Here is a 27,444-nt window from a genome sequence, read left to right on the forward strand (position 1 = left end):
CACACACACTCACACACACACTATGTATACTAACTATTGCATGTCCTGGACCACAGTGGCTACCTGGCAAGGCTGGGGGAACCTTCCAGTGGGCTCTCATCTGTAACCTCAGGTTTGGGGTCAGGCAGGGGGATGATATAGTCATTGTCACCCTCGTTGGGCTGCACAGCTGTGTAGAGGACTGAGCTGGTGTCCAGTGGGGATCGGAGGCCGTGAAAGCCAGGCAAGCGGGCTTGGGACCGAAGGACGGCTGGGTGGTCACTCCTCAGAAACTCCTCATCCACTTGCTGGTACTTCTGCTCCAAGGGGCAGGGAGAACCCAAGAAACAGGGAAGGTCAGATCAGAAAAGCCTCTAGAGATCATCCAACAGTTAGATTCTGAACCAGTCCCTCACATCTTGTATACATTAGGCAACTGGTGCTCAGAGAGGGAGGACCATGGCCCAAAGCCACACAGCTGAGCTGCCTCCCACCTGGCATCTCACAAGACAAGGTGAGCTGAGGGCCACCCAGGGAAGGGGCAGTTAGGGGACCAGCAGCCAAGACCCTAACACTTCCCCCCTTCAGACTGGACAGGTGAGGGCTCTCATCTTGCCTCAACCTCCTTCAGTGGGGCCCCCGTTTCCCTAACTACTGAGTGGGGACAGCTCTATTCCAACTCACTACTGGTCCCTGAGCCATAGCCAGCCCTGGAGTGAGAGTGGGGTTAGGAACGGGCCTAGGGAAAGGGCTGCGTCCGTGCCAAAGGAGACAGGCATTCCGCTCACTCTAGTCCCCGCTGTGGGCAGGGGGGCTGGAAGGCCCTCCTGGCTTCGTTGGCCTTGTCTGGGCCTGGCTGGGGCCCAAGTGATCAGATCCTTAGTGGTCATCTAACCTGGGGAAGCTCACGTTTCTGAAGAAACCCAAGATTTGGCGTGGGTGCAAACGTATGAGGAAGGATGCGGGCTGAAGGGGACTATAGGCTCCCTTTCCCCATTAAACCAATCAGCTGCCACGTGGGATTTCATCTCAAAACTCTCTGTGCTGCTAAAATAGACTAAACTCATAGCTCCAGCCTATCCCTCACCAGTACCAGCCGGGAAGCTGAGACCCAGAGAGGGTAAAGGGCGGCCCCCCAAATATCAGCGTGTCACACAGAGCCTTTTACCCAGTGTCTGACTTTTGGACCAGAACTCTCCGTTTCCCAGCCTGCCTCAACATACCTTTTTGTAACCCTCGCCCAGCAGTCTCTCGAGAAGCAGCACCAGCTGGGAGAAGGGGGGCCGAATCTCAAACTTCTCTTCCCAGCACTTCTGCATGATCTCATAGCTGGGGAGAGACACAGAGGGGTCAGGGTCTCTGACACAGGGCACAGGGGGAGGGGCTGCCACCCCAGAACAAAGTGAGCAATGAAAGGACTTGGGGAGGGGCGGTGGGGAGGTGCTGTTTTCCCGTTATCACATCTGGATGCCCCCTTGGGGAGCCCCCCCTTCGCCCCCAGTCCAGTGGCTCCACGGGGTTGACCGCAGCTTGTTAAGCACATGACCCGGGTCTGGCAGGTAGGAATTTTCATTCCCTCAGCTCAGTGGCTGGTCCTGAATGGGCACGTGACCCCAGCGGAGACGGTGACAGTCAGCTCTGGGCCTTTTGCTGGAACTATGGTGACAGCAGTTAGGACATAGCCACTGGGTAGTGCCAGCCTGAATATGAGGCCAGCACAAAGGAGGGGTTGCTAATGACATCATCCACACACCTAGATCCAGCTATACCCAGATTTTTCTAGCTCTCTAAACTAATCTATTTTTGGCTTAGGCTGGTAAAGCTGGATATCTATTTTTATATATATATATATATATATATATATATATATATATATATATATATCCTCCCAAATGTGCTACTCACATCTCGTCGGAGGCGTGGGCAGGCTGGGCCATGCGGTAACCCCGCTTGATGGCATTGTAGAACTGCTCATTCATGGGCAGCTCTGGGTAAGGGGTGCCACCTGTCCGGGAGCAAAAACAAGAGAAGAGATACGCAGGCTTAGGGGTGTTGAACAAGTGGCAGGAACCCTCTTCTATGGAAACAAGGAGAGACACACCAGCCTTGGCGTGGGTGAAGAGGCAGTGGCACTGGAATTGAGAAATGTGGGCTCCTTCATGGCTCTGGGCAGATTGCAACCCTCCCCAGAATCAAATGACCAGAGACTATCAGAGCCAAGCAGGCTTTTTGATGTCACTGTCCAAACCCCTTGATCCTCAGATGGAGCGGTAGAGACCCAGAGAGGGCAAGAGACTTGCCAAGGTCACACAGCAGTGAGAAAACAGCAGAGCTAAGACTTGAACCAGAGCCCCAATCCCTGTCCCAGAGTCCATTCATGGCCCCGCCAGGCTGGAAGTGTCAATGGTCAGGGTGGATGCCATGCCATGACAGTGAGGACTGTGGGAAGAAGAAAGCTTTACCCAGGGTGAAGATCTCCCAGAGTAGGATCCCAAAGGACCAAACGTCGCTCAGGGTGGTGTAGAGGCTGTTGAAGATGCTCTCAGGGGCCATCCACTTCAGAGGCAGGAAGGTCTGCAGGAGGGCAGGATGTCCTGAGTGCAAGGAGGGACCCAGCCCCACTCTGCACCTGGGCGGGGAGAGGAGGCCTCGCAGTTCCCACCCCCAACTCTTTCTCACTCCCTAGTCCTCAAAGGCCCATCTCTGTGAGCACATGGTTCCCATGCCCATCCCAGTGCTGGCCAGAGGATCAGGAGGCCAAGTTTCTTCTCCCACAAGCTGCGGACATGGTAGCCCCATGGGTCTGAGGCTCCTGACCCCAGGAGAGGCCACTGGCTGAGTTGGCAGAGGGGAGTGGGAGCCGGGGACATGCCAAGGTGCCACCCAGCTCTCATCCTTAGCTGCCTTAGATCTATGTGTGACCTAGCAGCCGCCAGCTCTGAGGTTCACTGTCCCCATGGAGAATGGGGACATGAGTAGGAGGCAGAATGGTCATATTTTGAACAAATACTGCCTGCCACCTATTCATCTGTCCTAGCTTGTCACCTGGGCTTTTTCCTCTGCCCCCTGCCACCACTGAGACAACACATTTTGCCTGCTCCCCAGGACCTATTATAGCTGGTTCCTTGTCCCCTACCATGACCATCAAATCTGAGTCTCCGGCCCCCTCCCACAAGCCTCAGCATCTCTGCCCCTTCCCACCCCATGCACGGCTGGTGGCTCCCTTCCTGTCCCGGCACACAGAGCTAGGCTGGCAGAGCCTGTCCCTGCTGGGCAGGTCAGACCATGAGGAGCCCTGTCCCGATCTCCTATAAGCTGAAGCCATGCTGACCAGGAGGGTCAGAGGCATACAGGGTGGGGGAAGGTACTCACACTGCCCTTGGAGATGTAGTTAGAGTCCCGCATGATGTCACGAGCCAGGCCAAAGTCACAGATCTTGACCAGCTTTCCCTCACAGATGAGTACATTCCTGGCTGCCAGGTCTCGGTGGACACACTGGGCCAGGAGGGGAAGGGGGTGGGATGGGAGCTGAGGCCTTGGGGGCAATTGTGGGGAAAGACCCCCCGCGTCAAGTGCTTTGGGAAAAATGCATCACCGTCCCAGGTGTGAGGGGCCATGCGGTGGGAGGGCATTCGCTGTCCTCACCCGCCAGACAGGACGTAGCTACCATGTGGGGCTACGTCCTTGGAGGACTCTGGCTGGCTGGGTGACCCACCTCCCACATTGACCTCAATCTGCCTACTGTGACTACACGTACGTTCTTGGAGGCCAGGAACTCCATGCCATTGGCCACCTGGTAGCTGAATCCCACAAGATCCGTGTAGCTCAGCACTGGGGACTCGTTGATCAAAGTCGCCCGACAGGTCCTCTCGGGAGCTAGGGCAGAACAGAAGGTCACCCACCACCTTGTGTTTCCCCACAGCCCGCAGAACCTCTGCTCTTTGGCTCGTGGAGGCGGCATGTCTGAGACAGGAGGCTACTGGTCCTCTAAGTCTCTCCCAAGAGAAAAACCATCTCCTCTCGTACTTGACCAGAACTTTCACTGGCCAGAAAACCTTCCAGCGTTAGCCCTGGGCCACTTTTTCTCAGCCTGGCCTGCGGGCTTTCCAGGGACACTAGATCAACCTGGGGCTGCTCTAACCAGACCACTCTTCACCAGGTACCCTCCCTGCACCCTACAGCTTCCCCTCCCTGTGGGCTGTATGCACATCTCTGGACCCAGAAACAAGGATTCATGTTGGGGCTCCACCACACAGCAGCTTTGGGCACGTGGCTACCCTCAGTTTCCGCATCTATGAAATGGGCACAAGGCCACCTTCCTCCCGAGGCTGTCGCCAGGCTGGGTGTGAGAAAGGCTTTGAAAAGAATGCATCACTGCACAGGTATGAGGGCCATACAGGTGTAAGGACACCGTGTGTACCCACCGGAGGGGACGTAGTTATCGTAAGGAGCCATGTAGTTGGAGGACTCGATGTCTGCATATTTGATGTCTCCTTTCATGTCCAGCATGGGCACGTAGTCCACTGACTCGTCCTTGCTCATGTCCATGTAGCCACCATCACTCTCCCCAGGCAGGGACATGTGGCTGAAGATGAGAGGACTGTCATAAAAGGAGAGGCCACAGGCATTCCCTTCTCTTCCCCGCTTCTGCCCCTCTGCTCACCCCCGGGGCATGCATGGCCCTGTCACTCGTGTATTTCTTCTCAGCCTCCCTCACTCATCCTCCTCCAGTCTGTCACTGTCATGTGAATGACCAACCTGTGGCGCTCTGAGCTGGGCCCTGGGGCTGCCAAGATGACATAAGACCCAGTGTGTGTCCTCAGAGAGCTCAGGCCCATGGGCAATTACAACACCCCGGACAAAGGTAATAAGAAGGGTGTGTACCAAGGCACCTTTCTGTGGCCTCTACAGCCCCAGCCAGCCATGATGCCCCATAAGTGCCCAGCCACAGCCCAGAGTGGGCAATGAATTGCCCTAATGCTTCTGCCTGTAGCCTCAGCTCCCCAGAGAGCTGTGGGACCATATACGCGTGTCTCTAAGAGTAGAAAAAAAGAACGGAAGGAAAGCGATCAACATGTTGGGGAGGACAGGGATGAGTTTTACTATCTGTTAATGCCTTTCTGAAGTTACTCTTGTCCCTGAAATAAACGCATGCTGCTTTTGTAATCAGCAAAAGAACTATGTTATTTTTGGAAAAGAAGAAGAGAGCGGTTGTGTCGACCTCGGGGTGCTAGAGAGACTGGCGTGCAGAGGGAGTGGGAGCTGCAGGGAGGAGTTAGAGCCCGGAGTCAGGCCTGGGACAGCAGAGCCCCCAGTGCTCACGGTGGAAGGCGAGGAAGGTATCAGGACACAGGGACCTTGTGAGGGGCCAAGGGGTCGGTCCCGTCTGCAGAGTGCTTAGCACAGGGCCTGGCACACTGCACACAGTCAGCAGGTGGCAGCCGATCCCACCATTATTGTCACGTCCTCCTGTGGGGTGGCCAAACCCGGGGTCTGGGGACTAACTTGTGAAACAGCCCAGGCTCCAAGAGTGACTCTACCCGCCTTGGCGTCTGCTTCCTGTCCTGGACAAGGATGGAATGAGCAGGTGCTCCTCAGGGATCCCCAAAGATTCCGAGCCCTGCCTCCATGCCGGTACCTGGGCAGGGGGAGCCCAACGGGCAGGGCGTTGCTGTAGAGCTCGGCACTGGGCCGGCGGCCTTTGTTGGAGCAGTGCTGCAGGAAGGTGTGCTTGTTGCGGTGCAGGTAGTCCACCAGATCCCCGTAGCGGCAGTACTCAGTGATGATGTAGATGGGCCCTGTGGGGGGACAGGCTCAGGGACAGTCCCTGGGGAGGCCTCAGGCTTCTCATCCGGGCCATAAGGCTAATGACGGGCTACACGTCGGAGAGGCAGCTTGGTATGATGGTGAAGAGGCTTTGGCGTCAGGCAGACCTGGGTTCTTTTCCTGCCTCTGTGACCATGAGCCTTACTTTCCCCATCTGTTAAGTGGGGCTACTAATACCCACCTCAAAGAGCTGTCATGAGTGTTCATGGGATAACGCCTTTTTCAGCTTTGCTCAGTGCATGGTACACAGCAAGCACACAGCTGTTTTTGATAAGTGTTCAAACTAAAGCTTGTTTTGGAGCCCAGCGTAGGAAGTAAATAGAGGCAACTATTGTATTTATTGTCAGGTTACTGTTTAAATTCAAATACAATACATTTGTTTACAGTCAATCAGTGGGAGCCTGAGGATATTAATGAAGACAAAAATTGTGAAACGGATGATCATTGCAGACATAAATTGACCTATGTATGCAACGTACTTCCGTATTTTGTTTTGGTTGCACAATACTGAGGAAAATCCCAAACCTCACAATAAGCAGCTGCAACTGGCAATGACATTTTTCTGTGGCCTAACTTGCAATTGAAGCTTCCAATAAACACACTTGGCTGGAGAGGCTTCCTTCTATGATCTGAGTGAAGACAGACCCCAGTTAGCAGACTGGTGGTCTCCAGTGGTGGGGATATAACTGATCTCAGTGTTGCATGAGCTGTCATTTATTACAGTTATTAAAATGTATTTTGAAAAATTTTTAATTTCAGAGGCACCCTTGATTTGGACTGGTGACCTGAAGCGTTCTTTGGCTTTGGCAGTGCTGTGATGCTGTAAGTTTCTAAGTCCCATAGCCATCTGGCTCTGAAGTGAGGGTGCTGGATGGAGGAGCACAGACACTCCAGCCGGAGTGTCTTGCTGTCCCTGGACTGAGAAAGGGGTGGGGAGGGAAGGGCCAGGCCCTGGCCACTGGCATTTCCCAGAATCCTCTGGGCAACAGGTTTGTACCTCCTTTGGTGCAGGCCCCCAGCAGGTTGACCACGTTCAGGTGGGGCCCGAGGTGACTCATGATCTTCAGCTCCGACATGAGCGCTTGCTTCTCACTGCTGCGGGCTGTGGCTACGGGAGAGAGGGGGCCTCAGGCTTGACCCCATCACGGAGGCCCCATGGAGGCCCCACTGGACCCTATTCCAGCTCCTCTGCCCCAGTGTGTGCTGTAAGACCCAGGTGGTAAAGGGTGGTGAAAACCCACATGCAGGGGGTGGGGAAAGAGGGCGGAGGGAAGGCGGTAGGGAGAAGGGGGAGAGGCTGGGAGGAGGCTGCCAGGGACAGGGGCAGGGTGAGGATGCCTCTCTTCCAAAGCAGAATCAGGGGTGGCACTGGCTGCCGTGTGACTATACTTCTTGTACCAGGGAAATCTGAATCAGGCCTCGCCTGCTCTAGGGGTACCTGACTGTATGGGAGGGGGCAGGGGAGAGGTGGGGCACGGGGTGCTCCCTTGACTCACATTTCAGCATCTTGACGGCTACTTTCATTGTGGCCTGAGAATGGCTCAGGCCGTGAGCCGTAGCCTCCACCACTTGCCCAAAGGCCCCGGAACCAAGGGTGCGTCCTGGGGTAGAGATGATCCCTCACCTCCTGGCCCACCAGGAAGCTGCATCCCCACCTTCTCTGAGGGCAACCTAGACATCCCTCAACCACCCTGGACTTGAGGTGTTGCCCCCCCAAGGAGGCTCCTAAAATCACAGTGCTGCACGGTCCTTCCTTCCTGGTGTCTCATCTAAGCCTATCTGCTTCCTCCCTCCCCAGAGAGCACAGCTCCTCTGCACCCCTCAGCCTCACCCCTAGACTAAGCCTGACCTTGATTAATATTTCCTCTCTCGACACAAAGGGGTCCCACCTCACACAGTCATGGGATCATAGGACCTCAATGCTGGACAGTCCCTAGGAATCGTGTCCCCGTTGTACAGAGGGGGAGACTGAGGGCCAGAGAAGGCAAGACATTGGCCTTAGGTCTCAAAGCTAGTCATGGCAAGTCTGGGACCAGACTGCAGATAGTCTTCTTCCCACTGCCTCAAGTCCCCACGCTGTCCCGTGAGGCTTCCTTGGACTGACCAAGCACAAGCTGGTCCCGCGGCAGCTCCCAGGTAGAGTCATAGGGCAGCTGCATAGGGTCCACGTAGATGTACTCATGGCCATCGGAGCTCACAGATTCAATCACCTTCCATCGGATCTCGTAGCGGGGCTTCTGCAGGACCGAGACCAGGGATGGGACGTCAGAGGGGGTCTGGACCTTGAGGCCCACTAGGTGAAGCCCCTTGTGAAATAGATGGGGCAGGAGACCCAGAGGGGCAGGGGCATAGTTGAAGTCACACAGCAAATTATCAACAGAGCCAAGGCCTTCGTGGGCTTAGTGGGAACAGATGCCAAGGGGCCCCAGCTAGGGAGCGGCTGAGGAGCAGCTGACAGCCGAGGGTCCAGCTCATCAGAACCTCCTCACCAGCTTCTTCCAGAGCCGCAGCTGCTCCTCGGATGGAGGTAGAAGAGCAAGCAGCCCCAGAAAGTGACACAAGGCAGGGGCACTCTGCCTGATGTGTACAGCCCCTCCCCATGCTGGGTCAGTCACAGTGGAAGTCTCCGAAAGATGTAACCTTAGGATGTTGAAACCATAGGATGTTGGAATCACAGGACTGGAATCTTAGAAAGATAGACCGTGGGGTATTGCAATCCTAAGGCAGGAATCTTAAAATGTTAGAAGCACAGAATGATGAAATCTCGGAAAAGAACACGGAAATTATAGACTAACAGGATTTCAATGCAGTTTAGTAGACTCCTGGAGGCTCTGTGGTTGAGAGTTGGAAGAATCCTGGGGCCCTTGTAATTCACAGGCCCCATGCTGTGTGGCTGGGATGGGAAGGAATGATATCTGAGCAGGATCTGGACAGGGGGACAGCAGACACAGGGAACCCCGATGGCCTAGACCAGGCCCTTGTTGGTCCAGGCTGCTGGGGCTGGAAGAAGCTCAGACACCCAGCGTCACTCTATATCCTTTTACACCTGAACTCTATGCTGGGTTCTAGACGTGGCCAGATCCTACAGGATTCAAGGACTGTAGTCGGGGGAGTCCATGCAAAACAATGGTGTGCCAGTCTGTACCCATTAGGTGCAGGTGGGCTTACCTTCTGCCAGAGCATGATGAGGATGATGAGGGAGATGATTGTGAGGACCACCAAGGCCAGGATGGCCGAGATTACTACCACCTTGAAGGGCAGGGCTGGAGGCAGAAATAAGAGATGGCCATAAGTCAATAGGGCGCTTGGCAGCTGCCCTCACCTCTGGCACCACAAATCCCTCTCTGCCCATCCTGCCCAGAACAGAAGTGCATCACCCACCCCGCCACAGCCTATGATGTCAGGCCTTCAGCCTCTCCCTCTGGGCCATACCTTGAGCCTCTCCCATAAATACCCTATGCCCCTCAGTAACTATCCCCAGCTCAGATCATTATCGGCCTCCATATCCCTTCAGCCCCTTCAGGGGTCAGTCTGGCCTGTCTGCCATAGCTCCAGATGATATGCAAGCTCCTAGTAGCTAGGCTGTGGCTCACCTCTCCCCTCCATGCTTACAAACATGCACTATGCCAGCTGGCACACATGCATTGTTTGCACACTTGTATGGGGATTATGCACCCACATGTACATGCACAGACATACACTCGTGGGTTTACACATGTAGACAGGCATCATAAGTGCTTGCATACATGCTTACGGACATACATTAGCTTTATGCATGTGTCTGGGGATTGTGCATTCTTTATTACATGGTTTACAAATCTACATGTGGAGGTTTTGCACCCATGTTCAAGGATCAGGCGTGCTCATGTACATGGCTTAGGACATACATACACACAGAGTACATACACCAGGCATAAGGAGATAGTGCTATTCATAGCCATGGCTTATAGACATATACTGGATGTACACATGTGCCAATATTGTGTTGTTGTGGAAGTGCATAGGGACATACTCTGGTGGGCTTCACAATGCTTCTGAGTGCCCATGACCATGCTGGCTCCGGCCCGCTGTGTGCGCACAGGCAGTCACAAGAATGGCAGGCTCGAGGTGGGGGTGAGGGGTCATCAGCGACCGCTTGAGACTAAAAGACTCACACTGTGGCACCAGGGTGACCTCCTGCATGTCATGGCCCAACAGGTTGCGCAGAGTGCAGCGCACAGACAGGGGCTGATCCACGTGGCTCAGGCGCAGCGTGCTCACCACCTCGAACTCCTGCTCCTCCGCCCAGTACGTCACGTTAGTTTCCAGCTGGTTCTCCACCTCGGAATTGTTCCCCAACAGCTTGGGCGGCAGCTCGCGCGGACACCTGTCGAGAGAGCCAGCCAGGTCAGCTTCCAGTCCCTGCCTTCTGCAGGCGGGGAAATTGAGGCTAAAGCACGGGGTTGTGGTGGAAGAGGGCCAGCGGAATCTAATTTCTTCCACTTCCCACCTCCTCCTGGTCCTGAGCGGGCTCCTCCTGCGGTCCCTCGACTGACCAGCAGGGGGCACGCCTACACAAGAACTGAGAAGCTTGGCTCGCAAAATCCACTCCCTTCGTTTTACCCTCAGAGTCAAGGTAAGGAAAAGGGGCAATTTAGGCCATGCAGGGCATCTTCAAGAACCACGTCTTCAAGGATGTGGCTCTAGCCTGAAACAATGTGCCTAGAGGAAGGGGCTGGATTCGATGACCTTCAATGGGTCCTTCCAGCCAACTGGGGGTACGCTGGGAGACTTGAGGCAGGGGTTTTACGCACCTTTTGAGGTCACGGCAGGTAGACCATGTGAGGTGCGGCTGGGGCATGCCCCGACCGCGACAGCGGACTGTCTGCTCCCCATTGGCAGGGTGGCTCTCACTCAGCTCCAACACGCGGACAGGCACTGCATGGAGAAGGCATGGGGCCAGGCGGTGGAATGGTCAGAATGACAGTGAGAAAGGCCCTCAGGGAGGACCTGGCAAGTCTCCCCTGGGGGGAGGGGCGCTGCAAACTTCAGGTGAACATTAAATGCCAGGAATCACAGTGTGAAAACTGACGAATTCCCCTTCTGGGTACTTCAAAGGAAAAGCCTCAGTAGGGTGCTAGTCTGTCTTTAACACCTCTCTGAGACTTGCTAATCTGCCCTTTCAACAAAGAGAGAGCAGGCCTCGGGATCAGAGCCCTGGGAAGGCAAGAGCCTGGAGCTAGAATTGAATAGCATTGTTTTGTTGTCTCAGAGTTTATTTTAGTGATTGCTTTATATATATGACATGTGATGCTGATTTTCCATCTACAATCGAGAGGTTAAATTCTCTTTCAAAATAAATGTATTTTTAGAAAGTCAATTGACAAAACATTAAGTCACTATCATGTCATTCCTCTGCTCAAAACCCTGCAATGGCTCATTTCAGTCACAGTAAAAGCGCAGTCCGTCCAGGAGCCCACAAGGCCCTACATGAGCTGCCTGCCCCCCACCCCCTAACTGCCTAGTCTCAGCTCTGACCTCATCTTCCATCTCTCTGTTCCGGACACTCAGCCTTTCGGCCGTTGCTCCTCTCTTTGCACTGCCTGGTATGCCCTTTCCCCGAATAGCCGCTTGGCTAATGCCCTCACCTTCTTCAAGTCTTTTTACACAACTGTCATCTCAGTGAGGCCAACTCCAATCATTGCTATTTAAAAGTGTAACCCTCACTGTACCTGCCCCCAGAACTCTCAATTCTCCCCACCCAGTGCTTTTTTTTTTTTTTTTTTTCCTTTCACAGCACTTGTTGCCTTCTAACCTTCTACATAATGTACTGGTGTGTTTAACCCCTCCTGTTGAATGTTTGTTTTCCCCCACTAAGATGCGTCACAAAGGCGGAGGCCTCAAGGGCCTTGAACAGTTGCTAAATAAATATCTACTTAACTAGTATAAGTGGTATGTGAGAAGGAAAAATCATGGCATTGGCCCATGAATGCCTGAGGTTTTGGTAACACCAGGCTAGCCTAATGGCCAACTTGTATAGCTGGGGAAACTGAGGCCCAGAGTGGGGGTACGCACACAGCAGTGGGTCAGTGTTGGAGCTCAGCCGAGAACCCAGTCTCCTGAGTCCTGGGCTCCCTCTCTTGTTCCTCCTGTAGGTGGATGGACAGTGTAGGAAGGGAGAGGAAATGGGGGGAGGAGGACAGGGGAAGGAAAGCAGGGTGGAGTGCTCCTCACCGTTGATTTGCAGCTGGAAGGAGAGCTGGGCCTCAGCGTCCTCGTGGAAGGCCCGCATTGTGTAGTAACCAGCCTCGGCCACCTTCACTCGCACCAGCGTCAGCTCTGACACGTACCTGGGGAGCAGGCCGGGCCAGGAGACCCAGCTGTCAGAGCTGGAAGAATGCTTACGGCCCTCCACACCCTCCTTGCACAGACAGGACCGACTAGGCCCCGGGAAGGGAAGGGGCTTGCCAAGGTCACACAGGTGTCAGTAGCAGAGCCAGGATTCACACCCATAGGATTAGTCTCCTGAATCCCCACCCACAGGCAGCTGCACGGAGCCAAGAGGGAGGGTTAAGAGGGCGGGTTGAAGGGACAGCACCATTTCCCTCCTCCATCACATCTCTTCTCAAAGGCCTGACACTGCTTTATTCTGCCATAGGGCACCTCAGGTCAGCCTGCTGTTCTCCAGCCTGAGGGCTACCACCCATGCATAGGTGGCAGTGGCCAGCCTGACACCCTCTTGCCCAATCATCCCACCTTTTTCTCCTCTTCTGCCTCCTGCTGGCTCCACCAATCACAAGGAAAACTAAAAATCTGGGTGATCATCTGACTAACTAGACAGGAAGCTCTAGGAGGCATGGAACTGTGTATTCTGTTCTCCGAGGCATCGCCAGGGCCTGGCATAGCACCTGGTAGGGTGCCTGGCACATAGTAGGCTCTCAGGAAAGATGGGCCTAGGTTTGTCCAGTAGCTGAAGGCTGTGGGCTGCAGGGCGACTGTAGATAATAACTTCAAGAATGGAGTGGACAGGCAGCTGCTCACCGAGTCTCGGATACATTGCGCGTGGACAGGGCGATCTCGCCGGCGCTGGAATCGCCCAGGGTGCGGTTGTCCTTGAACCACATGACAGTGGGCGGCGGGTAGGCCTCAAACATCACCTGCAGCGTCCGGCTCCGGTGCAGCTCCGCGAATTGTACAGCGTCCAGCTCCTCCAGCAAACGCACGTAGCCACTTTCTGAAAAAGGCAGGCGTCAGGGCGGGGCTATGTCCAGCCACCAATGGGACAGCGCCTCCCAAGGGCGAGGCTTCTGGGGGCGAGGCATCAGGTGAATGCCAAAGAAGCCCAGCCTTCAGGCGCAGAGCTTCAGGCTTTAGGAACAACCGAAGCTGGCATTGAAGTTGGCACTGGGACTGGAACAGGGCAGAATTTGGGGCTGATATTGGTTTGGGGGCCGGATTTGAGATTGGAGTGGAGTTGTAGTTCTCACTGGGCGAGTTCTGGCCCAGGGCTGTGGCTGAGGTGAGTTGCAGCCTGGTTGAATTTGGGGAAGGGGCTGCGTGGGCTTGGGATGGAGGGTGGGATTAGAAATTGGGTTGGGGCCTGGGTTCTGGCTAGATGGAAAGTCTAGGTGGGATTAGGATTGGATCTGGGGCTGACACTGCGTTTTGGTTTTGGTTTATCGTGGAAATGGAGCTTTGGTTAGCATTGCGGCTAGAGCTGGACTGAAATATGGCTGACAGTAGCCCAGTGCTGTGACAGCTCAGCATGAGGATTGGGGCTGAGCCCAACGCACGCACCAACCACGGTGACATTGATGGCCTTTTCATCTCCATGGTCGAAGACACTCTCTGACACATTGCAGATGTAGGTCCCTGAGTCGCCCAGCTCAACACTGGGGATGTGCAGGATAGAGCGTATGTAGGAGGGCGTATCAAAGTCGGTCACTGGCTCCACTAGCCGCCCACTCTGTAGAGACAGGTGGGGCAAGCCCCCCGAGTCAGGAAGCGTCCAAGGCATCAGGCTGGAGGCCGAGGTGCACATCCCGGCCTGGCCCTTCCTCCCACCCCTGGGCCAGCGTTACCTCCTTGCGGGGATATGTCCACTCAAAGTTGACCACTTCGTTTCCAGTCACAGTGCATGTGATGGTGATGTTCTCACCCTGGCGGACCACAGTCTGCACTGCATTCATTGTGATATTGATGGATGATGCTGGTGGAGAGAGACCAGCTTAGGGCTGAGGAAATCACCACCAGCTACCAGCACTTCAGCTTGGGGATGGGGTCAGAATCCAGAGAGGGAAGGGATGGCGAGTGTGGAAGATTCATTTATTCAACCAATATTTATTAAGTATCTACTCCATGCCGAGTACTACTCTAGGCACGGGGGCTTTAGCAGTCAATACAACAGACAAAATATCTGTCCTCATGGAGCTGACATTCCAGAAGGAACAGAGGTCTGGAAGTTGAGGACTCGGGGCATCTAAGTACAGGAGAAATTTTTTGAGCATAGCTGTGTACCAGATACCCTCCGTCTTCTGTTTTATTTCATCTCCACCGTAGTCCCAGGAGGTAGGCAGTTATTATTCCCACTTTACAGCAGAAGAAGTGGGCTCAGGGAGAGTATGTGCCTTGTGCAAAGTCACTCAGGTGGGAAGTGGCAGAGCTGGGATTCAAACCTAAATGGCTCCAAAGTCTGTGTCTTTGCCCGCCATGATATACAGCCCAGCTCTGCCACTGACACAACCCATAACCTTAAGCAAACTCTGTCCTCTTTCTGAGCCTCAGTTTCCTCATCTGTAAAATGAGAAAATAAGACATGCCTTCCAGGGCTGTAATGAGAATCCAGTGAAAAATGGAGCTGCACACTTTGTAAATTGGAAAGGGCTGCACCTCGGCAAAGGGTCATACTTGCCTCTGCTGGTCATCAGGCCAGAAAGGGGGCTCACCCTGGAGGCTGTAGACATAGAAGGCTTCCGAATCCACTTCCCTGTCCCCGATGGTGGTTTTACAGACATAGGTCTTATCCTCAAAGGTCCCAGAGAAGCCGCGCTGGTGGTCATAGGGGACGGGCAGTGGGACATCCACTTTCTTCTCATGCAGTGTCACCACCAGTTGTGGATCCGTCACTCGGCATGGGATTGTGATCTCGGTTACTTCCATGAGAAAGATGAATACTTCCTCGGGGAAAACAGGGAGGAAGCCCACGGTGGGATCTGCCAAAGGTGGAGGCAAGCATGAGGGTCAAGGGGAGCTGGGTTTCTGGCTCTCCCCTGAATGTTTTGTGACCTTGAATAGGCCTCGTCCCCTTTCTGGCCTTCAGTCTTCCCATTACAGAATAATGATGCTGTCAGAGGTCCCTTCTAGCTTAACATTTGATATGGACAGCACCAGGGTAGGAAAAAAGATAAGCCACAAGTTGACAGGCAGCTGGTACCTGGAGCTTAGCAAACGGGGAAGATGGGATGTGGAGGCCAAGAGGGAGCATATTGGAACCAGCTGAGAATGCAGAGTGCTTGGAAGCCAGGAATGGGGTGGGCTGGCAGGGAGCAGATAGATATTCAGACCAAGAGGTAGGAGTGAACATGCTCCTGGACTGAGCCAGGCTGGATTCCATGATTCGTTTGCATTTCTAAGCTGGCTGTATTTCACAATGTCGCTAAAGCACCCTCTGAGCTTCCCCAGTTGCCTGCAGTTGAGAAGAGGAGTAAGGGAGGGAACACACAGGTCAGGGGCCTTACCTGGCACAAAGATGTAGAGCCGTTTTTGCTCACCATCCTCCAGCCCATGAGAGTCGTTGTAGGTACAAAAGTATTCTCCGGTGTCTAGTCCAGTGACATTGGTCAGCGTCAACATGCTAGAGAAATTGCCTTCCTGGGTCTCGGCCATTTCTTGCAGGGGCTGCTTGGACATCCGTTTCCACACCACCGGAGCTGGACCCGAGCAGGTCAGAACAAAAGTGCTGGAGACATTGAGGACGAGCTCTGGCCCTGGGGGTGTGATGACCAGACCGCGGGAGACCTGTGATCCCAGCAACAACAGTAGAGGCAGCAGCAGTACCTGGCCTTTGGGAGAGGAAGCAGCAGAGTTAGGGCACAGAGCTCCACACCTCTCCCCAGAGCCACCCTGAGGGAGGCCATATACGCACAGCCCCTGAAGGACACACCTCCCTAATCCAAACACAGACTGGAACCCATGGCGCTGAGGCCTGCTTGCTCAGTGCCTGGTCCCCAGGGACTCCTGGCTTCCTGATCTCAGTGCCTGACGACCCCCAGCATTGGAGTCCTTGCGCAGTGCAGCATTCAGGCTGTGGGCATGTTCTTACAGAGGCGTCAGGAAATCCTCGGGAAGCAATTCCCAGCTTCCAGTTCCTGCATTATTTCCCAGGTCACTTTCTGAGCCTCTTCCCTATAGCTGTCCCAGCTGCCCAGGTTCCTCCCAAAGCCCAAAGGTGGCCTTGCTTAGGGAGGGTGGGGCAAAGTAGCTCAGAGTGGGGCAGACCGGGGACAGGGGCAGGCTCCTGGGGGCTCAAGGGGACTGGGGTTGGGGGATTGTCAAGTGATTGGTTCCCCTTCTCCTGCTGTTATCCCCTGGGGAAGGATTCTGTAAGCCACGCCTCCCAGACTGGTAGGTGCTCAGTCAGCCAGTCATCCTCAGGTAAACTGTTGCCTGATCATTGATTGCCAATGGCCACTGATTGCCTGGGCAGCTGTCCAGCCCCTGGAGCGTCAAGTACTTGTAACGGGGCAGGAGCGAGGGAAGGGTGTGCCGAAAGGAGAAGCCCAGCCAGAACTTGGGGTCTCACAGCTAATGAGGGGTCCAGGCAGGGGAGGGAAGGCCCGGACCGGAAGCAGACCCCGACAGGCTGATACCAGCGAGTGCTGAACAGGAACGGGAGGCTGGTGTGACTGTTAGTGGGTGGGGTGGGGACAGCTGGTGAGGGGGCATGAGGTGTGAAGGGACAAGCAAAAGATCTGCGCTGTTGGCTCTGAACAAGCAGGGGATCCACTTAGGTTTGTGAGCTGAGGGATGGGCAGCGGGAGGGGCCTCCGCTGAGACCCACTGGAAAGGTAGGAAACTGAAGCTCCCAGGCCCTGGTGCTAGCATGCACCACCCCTGCCAGCTCCAGGATCCCAGTTAGTGGGTCCTCGGGACCCCCACCCCTGCCCCAGTATACCTACCTTTAAGGACGGGAGTTGGCATGGTACTCTGAAGCCGCATGGTGTCCTGTAGGGTTAAACAGGGGTCAGGGCCAAGGGTGGGGCAGAGGCAGTACCAGGGCCCATCTTCATACCTGGGTCCTGCAGAGTGAACCCAGCCTCAGCCACCCAGCCTCCGTATCCATGGGGCTGAAGTCAAAGGCGACCCGTGTTCCATAGCCAAGAGGGCTTTGTGCCCACAGGTCCCCTCCCCCTGCCCTGGGCTCAGCCTCAAGGAACTTGGACCCTGCTTTGACTCTGCCTCTACCTCTCTGGTGACTGAGCCCCCCCTCTCTCTGGGCCTTAGTTTCTCTGTATGTACAGTGGGGAGCCGGGAGCTTAGGCTGGATGGTGTCCAGGGGTCCGCCAACTCTAACAGCCTGTCCTCTGGGTGACAGTTCCAATACCAGGCTCTTATCTGCCAGGACAAATATTTGGAAAGTATGATGAAAGGCCTGGGGGAGAAGGAGGGGGTAAGCCAGAACCCAGAGAACTCCCACAGCCCCACAGGCACAACAGGAAGTGGAGGCTGGCTGTGGGAAGGGAAGCGGGGGAGTCAGGGCTGTGGAATGTGGGGGGCACCCCCACGCCTGACCCCCTTTACTCAGCCCTGAGCTACACAAGGAGGCCCAGGGGAGGCCCCACTACACAGCAAGCCTTGGAAGGTCCTTGCAGACTACTTACTAAATCCCAGCCCCCCACCCCCATCTCCAAATGTCCAGATGGGGACATTGAGGCTCTGAGAGGAAGTTTGCCTGAGGTCACAGAGCTGAGCTTGTCTGAGAGAGAGAGAGATCTGAACTGAGAGAGGTAGAGAGAGACAAAGACACAGAGAGACAGAGAGAGAAGAAACGCAGTGATGGAAGCAGAAAGAGACAGAAGCAGGGACACTGAAAGACAGACTGAATCGGTTGAGTCTTTGTTCTAGCCCTGCTTGTGGTCCCCCATCCAAGGATTCCAAATAACTACCAATAGGCAGGCTTCAAGGATCTGCCTGCGGCATGGACAGGATGGAGACCAGAAGTGGGTGGGTGTCACAGAGCAAGAAATGTGGGAAGCAGACATGTGACAAGGCAACAAGGAGCCTCCCAGTGCTGTGGGTCTGCTGACTTCCCTGAGTGGCTGCCCAGCCTGGCCTGCTCCTCGGGACACGCCCAGGTCACCCCCATCTCACCCCTTTGAGTTTCCAGCCCAAGGCTGGGGTCCAGGTCTGAGCCCCAGCAGGGCTACTTCCTGGGTCATCACTATCTTTGTGGCCTCCGTCTCCAGCTCTCGAAGTGGGATGATGCTGAGTGTACCCCTTAGAGCGCTGCGTTGACATGTTAGTGGTGGGACAGAGGCAAGCCTCCTGACCGGTGGGCTCCCGGTCTCAGCTCTGTCCTGCATCCCAGAAAGCTCTCTGAGTGACTCGACCTTCTCGCCATTCCTTCAGACCAGCCTGCCTGACGTTCTCCTCATTTCTCCCCTCTCCCAATTGCTCTAGACAGATGCCCCCTCCTGCCTCAGCCCCTCCAGCTGGATGCCAGGCTTCCTCCAACAAGAGGGAGCAGTGCCATGGTGGAGCCAAGAGCCCCCACAGAGGCCCATCTGCCCCTCGGTGGGTGCCCCTCTGACGCCCCCCCTTCCTGCCAGAGAGCTCAGCCAAAGAAAATCATTAGCAGCCCAGGCTGGGGGAGGGGGTCATTTCAGCTTCCCTGCCCCTCCCCTCCTCCCAGCCTCCCTGGCTGGCCACACTGTTTATTATTCTAAAGGAGGAATTTGGTCGGCTGGCCTGGAGATGGGAGGTCACAGCAACTGGGGCTGGCCTGGCTCTGGAAGGCTGGGCCCCAGTGGATTGCCCCCTCACACACACACACACACACACACACCTCCAGAGCAGCCCCTGACCCTGCCTCCTTTCCTGCTGGGCTGGGGGCAGCTTAGAGCCTCTGAGATTCTCAGCCGGGTCTTCTTGAACAGGCAGCAGAGGCCTAGAGATGGACAGAATCATGGCCCAGTCACAGAGCAAAAAGAATCAGGCTATGGGAAGAACATAGGTGGGGTAGAGGAGCTCAGGGAGAGGGTAGATACACCAGGGATCTTGGACTGGCTTCTCTCTTTATGAAAGGAGCTTTTTGGCTCTGGGCACAAGGGGCCTCAGACCCACCATGAGACTGAGTAAGTCTCCAGCCCTCTCTGGGACTTTATCTCCCCGTCCACACAGGGAGAGGTTTGGATGGGTCATCGCAAAGAGCCACCCCTGTTCTGAAAGTGCCAGGAGAAGGTTCTAGGCACTATTATTCCTGTTGGGGTGGTTTGGGGAAGTGGAGGCTGATGAGAAGGAGGGGGCAGCATTTCGGGAGAACCCATAAGCTATCTCATTACATGGCTTGAATTTCCCCAACCATTCCATCACAGACTTGCTGTGTAGCGTTTGATGAGTTGTTTTCCTTGGTTTTTCAGGTGACTTTCAGACAAATAAAGGAGTGATACGGAAATCCAGGAGGTAGCAGGGGAAGGGAGCCATGGACAACTGGCCACAGGACTGGGAAGGACCAGAGTGCAGCTTTGGGCACCCAGGCATGATCTCCTGGGCCATCTGGGATGAGTCCCTGACACCCCCAGCCATCTACTCAATGCCCTGTGAACCTCTTTAGGCTCGCCAGAGGCTGCCATGGGGCCCAGGCAGCTGATTTTGGGGGGGGGTGGGCTTGCCCGTGACAACTTCCCTTGTTTAAGGGTAGGGCTGTACTCCAAGAAAGAGCCACCTGGGACAAGGTGAGTGTCACAGTCAGGGAACAGGCACCCGCCCCTACCTGCCATACTCTTCTACTCAGGGAGGCCCCTGAAACAGAGAGGAGGGGGACCCTCAGGGATTTCCTCCCCTTTGCCCATGAAAAGAGTGCCGTGTGCCAGGAAGCCCTCGTGATTCCTCCTATTTTGGCCAGATTGGAGAAACAGAGGTTCAAAGATGGGGTGATTGCTCAGTTCATCACAGTGAATCAGAGGTACCCCTTTGGGAGAGCAGACGGAGGACCCCAAGTCCAGGGGTGCAAGTGTGCTTGGGGAGCCTTTCTCAGAGCCCTGCCTTCCCTCCTTCCAGTATATACAAGCCTCCACTCCTTTCCCACCGCCTTAATCTAAATAAATCCAGTCCATCTTGGCCACATCCGCCGGCAGCAGCTTCCCTCCCTTGGGGTCCTGAGGCTCCCACGACACAGGCAGGCCAGGGAGGGGGGGCCTGCACACGGTGAGCACGTGCACATACAGCACAGACTCCTGCCTACGTGCTCAGTCACTCCCCTGAAACACATCCATGTGCAGCAGGCCATATGTGTGCCCGGCCCTCATGCAGACACTCAACATGTGCACACCCACATAAAACACACATGGACGCAGCTCCCACTGTGCCCAGCACATGTACACACAGCACAGACTGCTGCCGCCTGTGAGCTCTCCACGTGCCCATATGAGGTGTACATGTGTATGGCAAACCACATGTGTACCCAGGACAAAGCTGTACACATACAACACACACACACAGAGCGTGTGCACACAGGACCCCAAAGTCCCCTGAACATACATCCATATGCGTGCACAGACAGGCCACCAAGCCAACGCGCCATGTGCGTTTGCTACAACAGGTGCTGCTCTAAGTACTTGACATGAATGGACTCACTTGCTCGTCAGCCAATTCTACGAAGTAGATAGATACAATCATTCCCATTTTAGACGGGGAACCTGAGGCAGGAAACGCTTAAGGAACTTGCCCAGGAACAGAGAGCAGAAATGGAGCCGAGGGGGAGTGCTACGCCGCCGCTTCTCTGTTTGCTTGGTTTGAGCTGGGGAGAGGGCCGTGGAGAGTGGTAGAAACAGATGGGTTTGAGGTTTATCTAGCTGAGAACGACAGGTCCTAGAGATCAGGTGCTGGGAGGCTGAAGAGAGAAGTATCCTGAACGAGCCCCACCCCTGTTTCTGGCTTGGTGTGTGTATGCCACACCCCTGTTTCTGGCTTGGTCTGAGATGAAAATGAGGTGGGAGAGCAGGATTAAGAGCTGCCAACCGAGCTGGTTTAGGATGTGGAGGCGCTGTGGGCACCTGAGGGGACAGAGGGACACTCGGTCTGGAGGCAGGGAACAGGCTGGGGAGAAATAGCAGCGAGATGGGGATGGGAGGAAGCCCTACTGCAAAAGGAGCGGGGCGCTGGGCCAGGCGAGCTCGGTCTTGGTCTCGAGCCAGGGATGCTCTGAATAAACAAGATGCCAGAGGGAGAAGGAGGCCTGGCCATAGGGTCTTGGGGTTAGTCTTGGAATGTCTGAGGTCCATGGCCCTCAGCTGCCTGATCCAACCCCCTTCCTCTGCCCCATTGTACAGATGAGGAAACTGAGCCTCGGAGGACAGGGACAGGACCCGGTATTTTGGCTCAGGCAAGCTGGGCACGGGTGGCCAGTGGGTAGCTGAAGCTCACCTGACTGGGCAGCCCTCGCCGCCAGCCCTGCCTCAGATGGGATCTGGTGGCTCCAGGCCCCAGGGTTCAGACGACAGCTGCTGCCTCCTCCTTCCCCACCGGGCACCCCACCCCCTGCCCTGCTGTACATAGGCCTTTATATCAAAGTGCCTTCCGCTGCACTGTCCCAGCCAGGCAGGATTGGGAGACTGAGTCTCAGAGGAGTGACTTGTTAATTTGCTGGCAGAAATGGGACAGACTCAGGTCTCCTGACCGGCCACCCAGTCTTGTCCCCTCCACACTAAGGGCACGTCACAGACCCTGGGACAAACTTCAAGAGACTGGCTGGGAGTAAGGGGACATGGCTTCTAGTCCCTGCTCTGTCGCCCACCTATAGCGCAGTCCTGCGCCTCTCTGAGCCTCAGTTTCCCCATCTGTACATAGGGTAGACAGAGCTATCCTGGGACCACTTCCAGGGCTGACCCAGGGCTGACATGCGGTGGCCCTCAGGACCCCGTTCTGGAAGGCAGTTGTGTTGAGCTGGAAGGCTGGAGTGGGGGTGAGGTGCTGGGGAGGGGCCCCAGCCAGGATGTCATGACTCAGCTCGGAGAAGGCGGCCAGCTCCAGGCCTGGGAGTGTGTGGGGGCAAGAGGCATCTGGGGCCAGACTGAGTCCTCCTGCCAGCAGCTGGGAGAGCACACGAGTGATGGTGGCACAGGCTGGACGTTGCAGGGAGTGTGGCCTCTCTGGCCTGACCCCAAGTGAGCTGAAATGTAGATATGATCCTGCAGCATGGGAGCCAGGTAGGAGAGCAGGCTCCATGGAGCAGGGGACTGTTACAGGTGGGAAGTAGAAACCTGAGAAGAGGCTGAGGATGTGAGGCTCCCACCTGCCCCCCTCAGTCCTAGGCCCCACGTCTGTCTGTTGGGGAAGGCTTAGCCTTCCACCCCTACACCGTGAATCTCTCCACAAGTCTCAGGATCACACTGAGGCCAGAGAGGGAGAGCAACTTGGCCCAAATCACAGCGATGCAGCTTGACCACCCGGGCCTGACTTTCCGCCATGCTGCTGCTAGTCTCAGAGGATCTTCATGTTTTCCAGGTATCTGCAAGGTCCCCCAAACAGAGGAGCAGAGGTTGACTATGTTGGGGCCTGGCACGGGCTCTAGCTGTTCTGGAAATCCAAGTGGGTAGAAGAACAGTGCTAGTTCCATGGACCATCATTCTAACCCCCCTACCCCTGCCCCTCCAGCACAAGCTTGAGTCCCTCTGGCTGCCCCACTGAACCCCCGCCTCCTGTCGCCTCACCTCTAGTCTGTCCTCTCCCACCTGCTCTCACACCCCAACCTTTCTGAAATACCGATCTTGCCATGTCGTTCCCTGACACCTCCATGGCTCTCTGTCACTCCTAGGTACAGTAGTCCCCCCTATTCACAGTCGGGCTTTCCACGGGTTGTTACCCACAGTCTGAAAATATTACATGGAAAATTCCAGAAATAAACAATTCCTAAGTTTTAACTTATGTGCCTTTCTGAGTAGCGTGATGCAATTCTGCACAATCCCCCTCCATCCCACCCAGGACGTAAATCATCCCTTTGTCCAGCGTACCCATGCCGTGTGTGCTACCTGTCCGTTAGTCACTCATTACATGTCTCAGTTATCAGATGGGTTATCAGAGAGAGAGAGAGAGCGAGAGAGAGAGAGACCCCAGTCACATAACTTTTATTACAGTATATGGTTATAATTATTCTATTTTATTTTTACTTACTGTTGTTAATCTCTTACTGTGCCTAATTTATAAATTAAACTTTATCATAGGTATGTATGTGTAGAAAGAGACAGTATGTATAGGGTTCAGTACTCTCCGCAGTTTCAGGCAGCCCCTTGAAGGCTTGGAACTCATCCCCCTCAGATAATGGGGGGACTACTGTAGAGGCCGGCCTCTTAGCCTGGCCTTCACGAACCTTCATGCTCTGGCCCTGCAGACAGCTCATCATGACCGAGGAGGAAGGTTGCTGTCCTCCCAGTTCCCCAGGGCCCATGTGAGGCCCCTACACTCAGTCACTCACTCTGTGCTCCTCGCCCCAGGAGGCCTCCCCAGAGACACAATGGAAAGAAATGACCTATTTACTGGAAGTTCAAAATAAAATGAAACATCTGTCTGGATTGGAGCCAGGTTGATAAAGAACGGACTGATTCCCCCCAGCCTGAGCCCCCCTCCTGCAGCACACCCCCTCACCCGCCAGAGTGTGAACGCTGCAGGGTAGGGGAGACTTGCAGGCCCAGCTACTTGGAACAGTTCGTGGGAAAGCACACAGTGTGTGCCTCATGGACGCTGGGGGCCCAGAGGAGGGGGCCTGGGTCCCCACACAGGCTGGGAACCAGCTTGAGAAGGAGGTCAGTGAGGGAGGGAAGCCAGCTGCATGCCCCTGTCCATCCGCCTGCCGAGCAAGCACTTCCTGCCTCCTCAGGCGCCTTGCTGGCCTCCCTGCTCATCCCCACAGTCACCCTGCAGGCCATATGGCCTGGCTTTGCCCAGGCCCAGTGGATCCCTGGACCAGAGTCCTCTGGATCCCATCTGGGCCCTCCACAGCCCTTTCAAAAAAGAACGAGGACTTAGAAGGCCTTAAAAATAGCCACACGAATAATAATAGCTGCCTGTGATTTAGTTCACATCAGGCACAGCCTGGGCTAAGCCCTTTATGTGAATGATCTCAGAGTAATCCGTGCAGTTAGCGTTGCTTCTCCATTTTATAGATGAGGAAAGCGGGGCACAGAGAAGTTACATCGTTTGCCCAAGGTCACAGAGCTTCCCAGTGATACAGCCAGTGCTCAATCCTGGGCAGACTGACCCCAGAGCGCACAGACCCATCGCCCAGGTGACAGCCTCTGTCAGGCAGGAGGTAAAGGTGACAAGCCAGTGCTTGGCACACATTACAATCTCAATACACTAGTCACCAGCTGTGTTCTTTCACCCTCTGTTTCCTGACCTCTCCTTTCAGTCCCTGCTCTCCTTTTAGTTGGGTGAACCTGAAGCTGTCAGAACAAGGAGGGAGACAGTCACACCATCTTTCATAGAGTCCTGCATGCAGTCTTAGGGGGCTACTCCCTATTCACATCTCCCTCACCCTCTCTGCAAACAAAGTGGTTGTCCAGCCTACGGCTGCACACCTCCCTTAACAGAGATTTCACTACATCGCCTGCAGCCCCATTCCATTCTTGGCCAGCTCAGGATCCTTAGAGGGCAGGCTATTTGAAAAGTTTTATTACATTGAACGTAATCTGTTTCATTGTATTCTCTACTCAGTGGTCCTGCTTTTTTCTACCAACCCCCCCCCCACCACCAACCCAGGACATCTTTCTTCTCATTCGATGTTCTGATGTCCCACAATCTGAAAACAAATAAAAGCCCCTACTAATTTGGAACTCGGTACTCTGCTAAACGAGATGACCTGGGAGTTTTGTTTTATTTTCACCACAGTCCTGTGAGGTAGGTACAATCATTATTCCCATTTCACAGAGGAAGAAACTGAGTCTCAGAGAGGTTTGGTAACTTGCCCAAAGTCACACAGCCAATAAGCAATGGAGCTGGAATGCAAACACTGGCCTGTCTCACTCCAAACCTCTATTCTCAACCGCCATGCTAGACTGCTTGTCTCCTGTCCAGAAGCAGGTCTGTTCACAGATAAATACTCCCATGTAGGTTCACCCTATTAGGGTCCATACAGAATCCAGGCTCTCAGGGATGGAAGGGTCCTCAGAGGTCAGAGCCTTCTCCCTCTCCTCACTGTGGTGCAAGCTGACCAAGCGGCCTGACCCAGGCCACCCAGGAATTTGAAAATCAAGCTAGGGATCGAACTCAGAACCTTTCTGTAACTTCGCTGCAGAGCCTGAGGAGTAGCACATAGGTTGAGGAGAGTAGTCCTTGCTGAGGACAGCCTGAGTCTGACAGCGGCAGTGCCCAAGCAGAAAGGCCTATCCCAAGGGCCTCTGAGATGGAGTAGCCAGCCAGTCGGGCGAGGTGTGTGGCCAGCTCTGCCACAGGCCTGCTGTGCTCAGGGTCCAGGCCTGCCCCCGCCGGGGCCCCAGCACCCCCTTCCACTGTTCACAGAGGGCCCAGGCCTCTGCAGCTACAGAGTTCCAGGCCTCCATCATCCCTCTACTGCCCCTGCCTCGCACCCCACCCCCCAGAGCCTCATCTCCGGCGGTGCCATGGCAACGGAGAGCGCCAGGCCCTGGCAGCCAAAGGAGCCCCAGAGAGGGGTCCCAGGCTGAGGCTGGGGAGGGGGGGTGCAGCAGGCGCAGACAAGCAAACCTTCTGTTCCCCGGGCTGCTGCCAGCCCCAGATCAGCCCTGGGCCGGGGTGGGGGCTGCAGATAGAATGGATTCTCAGAGCCAAGTGGACAGGGGCAGGCAGGCCTCAGGCCGTTGGTACCGACCCACCAGCACACGGCCTTCCCCCACCAGCCCAGAGCCTGCAAACCGGGCCGGGGTAAGTAGCTATTAATTGGTGCCAATTACGGAGCATTGAGATTCCCCTCAGAGCCCTTCTGGGCAGCAGAGCCGGAGGAGAGAAAGCTCCCACGTTTCATTTCCCTCTCGCTTTCTCAGCATCATCCAGTTCTTCAGGCATTCACCCCCAATTCTCCCATTTACTGTTACTCAGACTCTCTGGGCCTTAGTTTTCCCTTCTGTAAGTCAGGGCTCATCATGGCCTGAGTTAATGCAAGTAAAATGCTTAGAGTAGGGCCTGGCACACAGCCCTCTGCGAAGTCAGTGGTCACGTTATTATTTTTCATTCACTCACGGGAGAGTAACTCATTCACTCACTTACTCACTTGGCCTTGAATGTACAGGCGAGACCCTGCTAGGCTGGGCTTGTCAGCAAAGGGACGCATGTGATAAATGAAATGGCAGGAAAGCCCCTCTCCAGAGGGGCTTTTGTGATTGGTGTTATTTGCAGGCTCAGCTGGGGTGGGGGCAGGGTGTCCTAGCATATTCAGGGATTTGGAGGCCCACCCAGGACCAGAAACCAAGTCTTATGACCCCAGTCCACTGTCTCTACCTTTGTCTTAGTCCCTTAATTTGATTTCCCACAAATGAGGAAACATACCTAACAATTTTTTGGGATGTCTCCAAGTTCCTGATAAGGGATTAGGCTTCGAGTAGATGCTCAATAGATGCTTACACAGCATGAGAGATCAAATGGCTGTGTAGGGTCAGCTCTCCTGGTCCTCAGGCTTGGGGCCTGCGCTGCCCCCTAATAACTCAGAACTCACTAGGCTGGGGAGCTGGGATGGGTAGGTGATGGTGACCCTTCCCTTCCAGGGAGGTTATGGAACAGGCTGGTAACGGGGGCAGAACAGATAAATGGAGCCCTGCTGGCATCAGGCACACTAAAAGGATATAATGGGCTCATCAATTAAAAGCATGTTTGGAAAAAACTCTGGGCTGTCGGTAGTAATTCTTCTTCTCCCAAGCTCTCCTTTTCAGAGCTGCCAACTTGTGTGTGGCTGCAGCATGGATACCCTCCTTTCCTAATGTTTCCTGATGATGGCAAGTTCCACCTGAGGAGAGCTGCGCTGGCCTCACTGAAAGTGCACGGGATCCCAGCCAGGTCAGGGGCAGCTTGAAGCCACTTAACCCAGGTCCAACTGCCAGCCCTACGCCCTCATAACTGAAACTTCTGAGTTTAACCTCCCTGAGTCGCAATTTCCTGGAAAATGGCATGAGAGGTCCCCTTTTCCATTGCTGTGAGGGTTAGAGATGTTGATAAAATGCACCTGACACATAATAGGTGCTCAGCAAATAGGAACTATTATGATTATGTGATTATTCCAGTGGGGAGGGGGGTGACCTTGAGCGAGGCCTTCAGGTTTAGCTGGCTTCTTTGGCAGATGATGCCAAGGAAAGGTATTCCTCAAGGGCTCTGTGGGAGCAGTTAGGGAAGTGGGAGATATCAAAGCATCTGACAGAAAGGGCAGAGAGAGAGCCGTTAGGCTAGAAATTGGGACTCTTCAGCAAAGAGGTAGGTGGTGGG

At 54.9% G+C, this 27,444-nt stretch overlaps 1 protein-coding gene across 5 annotated transcripts in view; it reads right to left on the bottom strand.

The window, feature by feature from the left end:
• The window catches only part of PDGFRB (platelet derived growth factor receptor beta), a 36,925-nt gene that overhangs the window by 3,784 nt on the left and 5,697 nt on the right, over positions 1-27,444 (bottom strand). Inside the window, exons 2-23 of one of the 5 annotated variants that reach the window (XM_019630078.1) lie at positions 18,848-18,949; positions 16,962-17,007; positions 15,522-15,845; positions 14,730-14,996; positions 13,866-13,993; positions 13,582-13,750; positions 12,826-13,018; positions 12,019-12,134; positions 10,599-10,722; positions 9,960-10,171; positions 8,974-9,068; positions 7,910-8,042; positions 7,302-7,406; positions 6,803-6,913; positions 5,618-5,777; positions 4,404-4,564; positions 3,737-3,855; positions 3,352-3,474; positions 2,442-2,553; positions 1,885-1,984; positions 1,203-1,308; positions 64-296 (exon numbers count right to left, since the gene is read on the bottom strand). In XM_019630078.1, the coding sequence (XP_019485623.1) occupies positions 64-296; positions 1,203-1,308; positions 1,885-1,984; positions 2,442-2,553; positions 3,352-3,474; positions 3,737-3,855; positions 4,404-4,564; positions 5,618-5,777; positions 6,803-6,913; positions 7,302-7,406; positions 7,910-8,042; positions 8,974-9,068; positions 9,960-10,171; positions 10,599-10,722; positions 12,019-12,134; positions 12,826-13,018; positions 13,582-13,750; positions 13,866-13,993; positions 14,730-14,996; positions 15,522-15,845; positions 16,962-17,001 (3,131 nt within the window). In that variant the 5' untranslated portion in view covers positions 17,002-17,007; positions 18,848-18,949. Of the gene's footprint in view, positions 1-63; positions 297-1,202; positions 1,309-1,884; positions 1,985-2,441; positions 2,554-3,351; positions 3,475-3,736; positions 3,856-4,403; positions 4,565-5,617; positions 5,778-6,802; positions 6,914-7,301; positions 7,407-7,909; positions 8,043-8,973; positions 9,069-9,959; positions 10,172-10,598; positions 10,723-12,018; positions 12,135-12,825; positions 13,019-13,581; positions 13,751-13,865; positions 13,994-14,729; positions 14,997-15,521; positions 15,846-16,961; positions 17,008-17,247; positions 17,375-17,948; positions 17,971-18,153; positions 18,344-18,847; positions 18,950-27,444 lie in introns of those variants that run through there. The other 4 variants (XM_019630076.1, XM_019630080.1, XM_019630079.1 and 1 more) reach the window with 4 other exon arrangements.

Source organism: Hipposideros armiger, unplaced genomic scaffold, assembly GCF_001890085.2.
Source record: "Hipposideros armiger isolate ML-2016 unplaced genomic scaffold, ASM189008v1 scaffold_888, whole genome shotgun sequence".
Lineage (NCBI taxonomy): Eukaryota > Metazoa > Chordata > Mammalia > Chiroptera > Hipposideridae > Hipposideros > Hipposideros armiger.